Here is a 9,649-nt window from a genome sequence, read left to right as displayed (position 1 = left end):
TTTGACACATTATTGAATCTCTTTCCATGAAGCTTTAATTTGAACATCAGCAAAAGCAGAGAAAACAATGGGTCAAATATTCTCAAAAGCACAGTAAACAATGGTCAAGTATTCTCGTACATATGGCCATTTTTATGGAAATGGATCCGTATAAACAATGGAGATCTGACTTTTATCATTCATCAAGTTACTCTTGGATGTGTATGATTATTTTTAATCCCTCTGAATTTTTGATTTTTTATGCTAACTTGTGGGTATTCTTGTATCCACCTGTGGTCGATGATCTTATTGTTTTTTTTTTTGTTTTTTTGGGTTTCAAGTGTAGTACTTTCTCATGGAGAGTCTCTTTCTTAGTACCCTTTATTTATGACTCTTGGTGAATTGAAATTCTTCGAATTTCGTTCACCTTTCTCATCCGCAAGGATGGTATGGGTTGATTCAAACCAACCAAATTTCCTTACCTTTAAAAAAAAAAAAAATAAATAATGTAATCAAACGATGTTTGTCTGTTTGAAATCCAAAATACCCCATGTGACTCAGACGAAAATACGCGGGAAAAAAAATCGCCACATCCTCATCAAAATATGAAACTTGAAAAATCGACGAACAAAAAATCCCAGAAATCAAATATTCAATCCCTCACTTTCGTTCATTCTCCAACAATTCCTAACTTGTATATCAAGTAATCCTCCATGAAACCTTCAACTCTGTTGACTCCTCAAAACAATCCAATTCTAACCCAGAAACTCACCCTCAATTGCCCTATTCTCGATTGTTTTCTCGCCGGCGGTATTCCCACCAATTCAATTACTGAAATCGTCGCCGAAAGCGGTTCTGGAAAAACCCAGCTTTGTCTTCAACTCCTTCTCTCCGCACAACTTCCTCCCTCTCGTGGTGGCCTCTCTGCTTCGTCCCTCTATCTTTACACCGAGTTTCCCTTTCCTGACCGCCGGCTACGGCAGCTTGCGAGTTCCTTTACTCAATCCAGTAATACCCATTTTGTTAATTTATCATACGATCCATTGAGTAATGTGTTAGTCCAAGGTGTTCATGATGCAGATCAACTGTTCGACGTTTTGCTCAAGTTGGATTCTTTCCTTGTTAGGAGGAATGTGGGTAGGTGGCCTGTTAGGTTGATTGTTATTGATTCGATTGCTGCACTATTTAGGTCTGAGTTCGAGAATACCCCAAAAGATTTGAAGAGGCGGTCGTCGTTTTTCTTTAAGATCGCAGGGAGGTTGAGAGAATTGGCTGACAAGTTTGGGTTAGCAGTTGTAGTGACTAATCAAGTGGTTGATTATGTAGGGAATGATGCGATTAGTGGGTTGAGAATTGGGAATTTGGGGTGTTTGTATACTTCTGGAAGACGTGTTTGTGCTGCTTTGGGATTGGCGTGGGCAAATTGTGTTAATACACGGTTGTTTATATCAAGGAGCGATGAGGTTTTAGGTGAAAGAAGTGGGTTGGTTGAGGAAGATGGATCATATTCGGTTTGTGTCAGAAGTAGACGGCACATTCATGTTGTTTTTGCTCCTCATTTGCCGTCTTCTTCTTGTGAATTTTCTATTCTCAGAGAAGGGGTTTTTGGGATTGAAAGTGGTAATCACTCTATTACTTCTTAGGAGAATCAATAGAGATGAAAGCTACTTGTTTTCGCAGCGACATGCACTGTAGTGCTGAACTCGGTCGTTTTATACCTTGTTTCAGGCAAAGTTTTCCCTCTTTGGGATGGGCATGTAGATATTATGATCCCGAGGTAAACTTTTTGTATTTCGATAAAGTTTAAAGATCTGGAGTATGAGCTGCAGGTTGTTGGTACTTGATAGGTTGACTCGGGTACTGCTGCTAGTGTACAATGGAGCAGACACATACTACTTGTTCATGTGACTTAGTTGCTTCCCTTTTCATGTGAGACTACAATCCTTAGCAATAAGAAATTTTTGGAACTGAAGCACTCATTAGAGTACTGTGAAACAAAAGAGGTCAGTGATTTTGCTTTTGTATTTATAATTGTGGTTGAAATATAATGAAATGCCACCGCCCCTCCTTTAATTTGTCCGTAATCAAGAGTTTCATTGATCCTGAACTCAGTCGATTCAATGTGTATGTGTATCTATATGTTTGATTGCAGTGTACAGAAATGTTGGAAGTTACTAGTTATGTATTCAGTCGATTCAGAGTGTCGATATGATTTTCTGGTAAAGGGAGCTGCAAAGATAGTTTTAGTGTTGACATCTCGTGTTATGTCACTATGGGTTAAGACTTAAAGAGTCCTCATCACGACTTCACAATTAGCTTTTCATTCTTTGTGACTTGTTAAATTATTTATGTCCGTTACATAACTAATATCGACTCTTCACAATTAGCTTTTCATTCTTGACATTTTAGTTGGCTCGACCAGATACAGTAGCATTTAACTCGACATAACTCGAGAACCTAGTAAAAACCAATATGTACCCGAAGGGAGTAAGGACCTAACCATAGTAACATGATTGTCAGCTATGTTATGGGTCATCCAAATACACCGTAATCACACGGTAATCCAAATACAAATATATGTATTTGATCTTTGTTTATGCAGCCAGACCCCCGAGACTAGACTCTAAACTGCTACTCAAATTAATTACATTGAAATTCGAAAGAACTCACTAAATTTACCTATGCTTCATATAGCTTTTGAAGTAGTCTCATATTTATAAATTTGTTGAATATAAGATTTTTAGTTGAGCTCAACTGAGACTTTTAATTATCATCTTAACTTCCATTCTGTTCTTTTCCGCTTAATTTGAGCTCCACTTTAAATCAGTTCCGCTCCATTCTATTTGGTTCAGCCTCCTTCAGTATGATTCATGATCATTGTCACAGGAATCTGAATGAAATTCCGTGGAACCAAACTGAGCATAATGAAGCCGACCTGAATATAAGTGAACTAAAACTAAAGAGGGAAAAGACATTGCCCAAGTTAAAAGCTATTTTTATCAAATACTGTAGATTACAAGAGCACATTAATAACCACACAGATCTTGGTAGCTGAAAGCTAATACTATATGATATAGGTCCTGCTTAACCACACAGATCTTGGTAGCTGAAAGCTAGTTTATGACATACATTGGGCAACATCTTCTGCATAACTTAGGTTCTCTTGGACCACCTACAAGGCTACAATAGAACAGTCCGCATGATGGAGGTCAAGGCGCCACCGCCGATATTAGCTAAGAAACTAAAGCTTGAGTGACAACAGATGAGACCATTGTGTTCATTCCGCACATACCACGGTAACCCCTACACAGACGGTAGTATCCGTTTTCACCCCATTTCGGGCCCCATGAATTCTTGATTATCCAATATGGTTTGTTCCCGAGTCTTAATATCGAGTAGCCTTTTGCTCCATAACCAACAAGCAGGACACCGTGGTTGACCAGTTTCTTTGGGCATATTAATGGACAGGACACTCCTCCGATATATGTTTGCATGAATACAGCATTCAGCCCAACTGCATGGACGGTTAAAAAGGGTGTCATGATGTAACAAAACGTAAATAATGGTAAAGCGGTGTCAATTACAAAAGCACCAAGTAAATCGACTGAGAACAAGCCACTAATTACGAAAGTAGCAAGGATTACTTGCAAGGGGACCGTGATGGACAAGATGAGCGGCAATTTGGTCCTCCTCAAAAGGAATTGTCGTGAAGTTGACGACTTTAACAGCCGCCTTTTCAGGGTTAAATTGGCATACACCCTTTTTACCAGTATAAGGGTAGGCAGTCTCGTCTTCTAGGCCTCCTGCCTCGATCAAGTATCGATATGCATTTGTCATGAGCCCCCCACTACAACCACTATCACACTCTTTCTTCTTCAAATCGCACTGTGCCACAATTGAATACATACTATGTAAGTCATTTATTCAAAAATGAACAATCGCAATAGTGAGTTAATGACAATGTCAAAATCGGTCGAGTTGATGCATATAATACTTAACTGTACTATCACAATCCACTAGCTGCTGTTCGCTAAGGCTTACGAGCTTTCCTGTTGCAATGAAGTTAGCTCCTTCCATTGCTCCTGTTGTGCTAAAAGCCCAACAAGATCCACATGTCCCCTGATGTTATTAATGATCAAAATTAATTACATGTAGCCTCTAAAGTAATACTCCCTCCATACCAGACCAATAGTAACATAGTAAAAAATGGGGTTTTTAAGAAAAGAGGGTAAAAACAGGGGTAAAGAGGGAAAAAAATAAGTGGGGTATGTAATTGTGGGTTTAATTGTAGGTTAATAGGTGGGATATGTAATAGTATTTTATGTAAATATACCAAGGGTACAAGGATAACTTGGTAATGTTGCTGTACAAATAAGGAATGTTACCATTGGTGTGGTATACCGTGTTAGGTAAATGTTACTATTGGTCTGGTATGGAGGGAGTCGGATATAAATATTATAGTTGGGCCTCAAATGTTTAGTTGAGATGGTTCATTTAGTATCAGAGCCAGCGTCACGGTTCGAAGGTGACAACCCAATGGAATTTCAAAGGTCACGGTTTAAAGGTGACAACCCAATGGAATTTCGGCATTTACGGTATAGAGCATGTACACTAACCACTCTTCAAGTTCATAAGTGTGTAGTAGGATATAAATATTATAATTGAGCCTTAACCATTACCTTTTCATCTATCAATGAAAAGAAGCTAAATGTCTTTTTTTTTTTAAATAAAATAAAAAATACTCACTTCGTCCGGGAGACTTACGTTTGGTCTATGGCACATAAACCAAAGAAAGCGAAGATGGTCAATTATTGGATGACTAGTGTACCAATTTGATCTATGGCATAGAGACCAAAGAAAGAGACCAAAGAAAGCGAAGATGGTCAATTATTAGATGACAAGTGGACCAATTTGAGTGTGGGGATCAAATTGTCATTTAAAGTATTATTATCAAAATAGAAAGATAAACATTGAGTGACGCCCCAAACATTAGATTAGGTAAACAAATGATTGAAAAGGAGGGAGGGGGTAAGCCATGCAAAGACACAAAAATTAATGAAACCTGCATTTTGACATCAGTAACAGCCCCTTTCTCCCTCCAATCAAAACTGTCAGGTAACCCTCTAATATCCAACCTGGCCGCCGCCTCACCAAATCTCAAAACCCCCTCGTCTCCACCGTCTTGGCCCGTATTCAAGCCCGTGAACATAGCCTGAAACTCCTCCGGAGCCAAATCCATGAACGGCGTAACCCCATGTTTGGCCGAGGGGTCCAACGCCTGATGCTCCGCCGCCCGTACCAAATTCTTCGTAAAGATCCCCAACCTCTCAACATACTCCTCCCTCGTCCCGTAACTCTTCCCATGTTCTTGCATAAAACTTACGAACTTCCTTTCTGATGCTCCTTTCAACTTCCTGTTTTCCGTTACTTGGTATATATTGTTGTTATTACTGTAATTTTGTGAGGTAACTAGTGTTATGCTGAAAAATAAGATGGCAAGGCCTAAAAATGATGGTGAATTTTTAACCATCTTATTACTTAAATTACAAGCTTAGTTAATACACTAATTATGAAGGTTTAGCAAGTATTAGTAAGAAGGTGAGTACAGTATATATATACGTGTTTTTATTTCATGCATGAGGAAACATGGAAAGAGACAGGTGTTGGATAATTCTGAAGTGGAGTTGAGTACGTGTTAAGAGAGTGTTAGTTATATTGACACGTGGAACGTCAACAGTTGAAGGTGGCTCCAATTTATGTGGTGTGCTCAAGTAGTCAAGGGTGCTGTTTGTTTGAACTTTGAAGTAAATGGCGGCAATAGGTTGTTGAATTTGTACTCTTTTTGCATATACTTCATCCGTTGTGGAGATGTATCATTCGTATTTCGCTCCAAATTTCCTTTTTTTTTCCTTACAACAACAAACCCATTCATATATACTTCCTCTATTCCATTCAATTCCATACATTTATTTTTTGGACACTTATGGAGACAATCTTTGATACAACTTGAACATGTTATTGAGAAAAGTCAACTTCCGCATAGTGGTGTTCTAACGCCATTGCATAGCAATTTAGGGGTGTTCATTCGACGGTCCGGACCAATGACCGGACCGGATTGGACCGGACCGCGTAATTTGGTCCGGACTAAATCGGACCATACTTTATTTGGTTCAGTCCACGGTCCACCTATTTACGTTAGTTTGGTCTTTGGTCCGGTCCTGGACCAAATCGAATGGACTGCGGACCGGACTGTGGACCAAATTTATGTAACGAAAATCATTAAAAATGTATAATTAACAAATATTTCTCTTAATATGACCATAGTATTTTGTTATGTATTTTTTTGACATATTCTACTATCATACGGATTAACAAACTAAACTCTAACTCCCTAATATAAATTAAATTCATCGTAGAAATAATATAACAAAGAACCCAATCCATTGTTTGGTCCATATGGTCCGGTCCGGTCCATGTATTTATTTGATCCTGACCGGACCGGACCAATAAAAGTATGGTCCGGTCCACGGTCCAAAATTTTACCCTTGTTTAGTTTTCGGTCCACAAACTTTGGTCCAGTCCGGTCCGATCCCGGACCGATGAACAACCCTAATAGCCAAAAATAATGTTATTGCTAGCGCATGAATGAGTGAACATATCATACAACTCCCAAGGATAATCTAAACCATTTGTAGGGACCCATGTCTAAATTATTATAAAAACAAACAGGTTAAATATAGGGATAGTCATACATATTTATCACAAATTCTCATTGAAGACGGACACTATCCGTCACAAGCTGAAGACGGATAGTGTTCCTCTCACAAAATGTAAATGGATAGTGCAAGTGGGGGGAAATGGATACCCCCACTTGCCCTCCCACTTGCATTTTGTGAGAGGGCCACTATCCGTCTTCAGCTTGTGACGGATAGTGACCGTCGTCAATGAGACGGACTGCATATTTATAAAGTAGGAACTTTTCGAGCGATATTAGAGAGTCCAACTTATTTAGAATTCCTATATATAAAATAATTTTTATATAAAATTATTATTATTATCTTAATAAGTGTAGATCTATCTTTTCCTCCTAATAATTTATGAGAAAATACCCTAATCTAAGTCGATCTAATAATATGAGAAAATAATCCTAATAAGAGTAGGTCTAATAATTTATGATAAAAATAATACTAATAGAAGTGGATCTAATAATTTATCAATTATTGTTTACTAAAATAATAATAGAAAACCAACTTTGTAAAAAATATTTATTTTAGAAATATTTATAACGCAAAATGTTATTTAATCAATCAATCCATCAATATCTATCTATCTATCTATCTATCTATCTATCTATCTATCTATCTATATTATCAAAGGAAGCTTTTTTCGAGCGATTACAGAGTCTCCAGCTTCGGTGAAATACTTAATATAATAAATAAATACACTAATATAATATATGGTGTCCGGTATTTTGTAGAGATAAAATTTGTCAAAACAATGTGATCAAATTTTGCTAATGCTACGTATTTGATTTGGATTTGTGTACATTAATTATAACTAACCGTAATTAGTTTTAGTAAGAAGAGGACTCAAACTCTTTGTATATAAATATATATTGATTTAGGGCTAAGATTCCAAATATGATACTTTAAAGTTTCTGCTTTTCTTTTGTGATTATACTTTTCTTCAGAATGCAAATTTATTCGTGATCTAAATTTTTTAATGTATTTTCTTTTGCTCTTAGTTTCTAAACATATGAATGTGTTTTTTTTCTTTTGTGCAGTGCAATATAGCAATACTCTACAAAGATTGACATACCTAAGGAGGTACTCACGTTTTTTGTATCCGTAATTTTCTAGAGTTTATTGGTAAGGCTTTGTTACCATCATCTCATAAAGAATCTCTATAAATATTGATTTACTATATATTCAATCATTATAAGCAAAAAGGTTATTTATGTTTTATTGTTTCCTTGCAGATTTTGTAGTTGTGCGCCTATGTCGTATGCATGAAGATTGTATTGCGCGATAGACTCCAGTGTATAAAACAAATATTTTTGCGTGAGAGTTAGTGTTTTTATTTTGCATTAACTTAGTTTGTCAAGTTCGCCCTCGATATCAATCTGGCTATGGTAAGATGATGCAAAAGGGTTAGCATAGGCGATGAAAATAAAGTAGTAATTATAATTCTTTTTTTTTTTTAAGTATTTTTACTACTTAATTAATCCGTTCTTCTCTTGCTCGAAACATGTAATGGTAGTACCCGTATATTGGGGTTTTGCTATTTCACTTGATTTTTGCGTGAGAGTTAGTGTTTTTATTTTGCATTAACAATTCTAATGAAACACAATAAAGTGACGAGTAGAAAAATATTTCCTTAATACTTTTTTACATAATATTTGTAAATTTGTGACTGTTGACCGTGATTTGTCATGAGTTTAACTGAATAGAGCTGAGCTGAACTAAAATTAAGGCAGAAAGAACAGGACCCTAATTTGTGAAGAGATGAGCTGAAATGAACCGAACTGAATATAGCCGAATTGAAATAAAATAAACTAAAATTAAGTCAGAAAAAACATAACCTAATTCTTATTTCAGTTAGCTCCATTTAGTTTCATTCAGTTCAGCTCAGTTTCATGCAGTTCAGTTCATTTCAATTTGATTCGAATTCCATGTCAATATTAAATGAGTGGATAAGTTGGTTGTTTAATTCACGAAGAGACTTTTATGTTATGTACGTTGAAGATGTCAACCTAAGTTAGAGTTCGCATCGAGCCTCTTTCGCTCTGTTCTTTTCGGCTTAATTTCACCTCTTATTCAGCTTACTCCAGTTTAGTTCAGCTTAGTTCAGTTAAACCCAGCTTATTTCAACTCTATTCATCTAAGCAAATTTCAATTCAGTTCAGTTCAGCTCAGCTCAGTTTAACTCAATTGACTTTACTTAAGTTCCATTAAACCCGACGGAACAAAAGAACAGGGCCTTTGTATATGAGAGTTGACAATTGTATTGGTTATTTTATAACTTAACGTTTAACGATGGTTCAAGAGACAGAATATTACAAGTGGCCCGGGCATCGCCCGGGCATTAAGGTTACCATGAAAAATTTCCAATATTTTGAGCGATTATAGAGAGTCCAATCTTTCGGAATCACTTCCGTGCTAAATTGTCCAATTTTTAATTACCAATATAATAAATATCTAACTAATGGTGATAGAGTTTTGGAATTCAATTCCTACGTGCATACATACTACTTGTGCCATGGTAGAGTTTAAAGGGAGCTATAACTCATCACTTTAGTTATATGGTGTTAATTAGGATTCTTTATAGAAGTGTATATATATATATTATGATATCGACAAAAAAAAAATATAATAATACTCAAAAACTCCGTCTAGCAGTAAATTTTTTTCAATTTTATTTCCTACGATTTCTATATATGCATTTTTTTCGGCTAGATAATAGCTCCGATCCATATGATATATACATTATTCTGTGTTCATGTTGCACTTTATTGTTTCATGTTTGTAAACATGATAAAATTGCTATTGCTATTGATATTTTGATGTTTGTAAGATTAATATTTTTTTTTATGATTTTGGAGGGTATTGATGTGTTGATTATATTGTATAGGTTTTATGTGTTGCGTAAGAGTTCATCAACTTCTTTTCAA

General features: G+C 36.2%; 2 protein-coding genes across 2 annotated transcripts; one reads left to right on the top strand and one right to left on the bottom strand.

The window, feature by feature from the left end:
- Nucleotides 1-532: 532 nt before the first annotated feature.
- On the top strand, nt 533-2,178 carry LOC141591199 (DNA repair protein XRCC3 homolog). Its single transcript, XM_074411574.1, has one exon. The coding sequence runs from the start codon at nt 693-695 to the stop codon at nt 1,620-1,622; it is 930 nt and encodes a 309-aa protein (XP_074267675.1). The 5' UTR covers nt 533-692; the 3' UTR covers nt 1,623-2,178.
- Nucleotides 2,179-2,960: 782 nt separating this feature from the next.
- LOC141591198 (putative cysteine protease RD19D) lies at nt 2,961-5,585 on the bottom strand. The gene is made up of 4 exons (XM_074411573.1): nt 5,042-5,585; nt 3,979-4,098; nt 3,624-3,864; nt 2,961-3,493 (listed from the first exon to the last, which is right to left on the bottom strand). Exons 1-4 carry the CDS (start codon nt 5,507-5,509, stop codon nt 3,213-3,215), a joined length of 1,110 nt encoding a protein of 369 aa, XP_074267674.1. The 5' UTR covers nt 5,510-5,585; the 3' UTR covers nt 2,961-3,212.
- Between the last annotated feature and the right edge of the window lie 4,064 nt (nt 5,586-9,649).

Source organism: Silene latifolia, chromosome 7, assembly GCF_048544455.1.
Source record: "Silene latifolia isolate original U9 population chromosome 7, ASM4854445v1, whole genome shotgun sequence".
Taxonomy (NCBI): Eukaryota; Viridiplantae; Streptophyta; class Magnoliopsida; order Caryophyllales; family Caryophyllaceae; genus Silene; species Silene latifolia.
This window is presented reverse-complemented; position numbering and strand designations above follow the sequence as displayed.

What these genes read in the sequence shown, in the direction of transcription:
- LOC141591199 (XM_074411574.1), top strand. Translation starts at nt 693, where the DNA reads ATGAAACCTTCAACTCTGTTGACTCCTCAAAACAATCCAATTCTAACC.
- LOC141591198 (XM_074411573.1), bottom strand. Translation starts at nt 5,509, where the DNA reads ATGGTTAAAAATTCACCATCATTTTTAGGCCTTGCCATCTTATTTTTC. An exon ending in TTACTGATGTCAAAATGCAG is followed by an intron (nt 4,099 to 5,041) that starts GTTTCATTAATT and finishes TAATAACATCAG; the next exon opens with GGGACATGTGGATCTTGTTG. An exon ending in TAGTGGATTGTGATAGTACA is followed by an intron (nt 3,865 to 3,978) that starts GTTAAGTATTAT and finishes ATTGTGGCACAG; the next exon opens with TGCGATTTGAAGAAGAAAGA.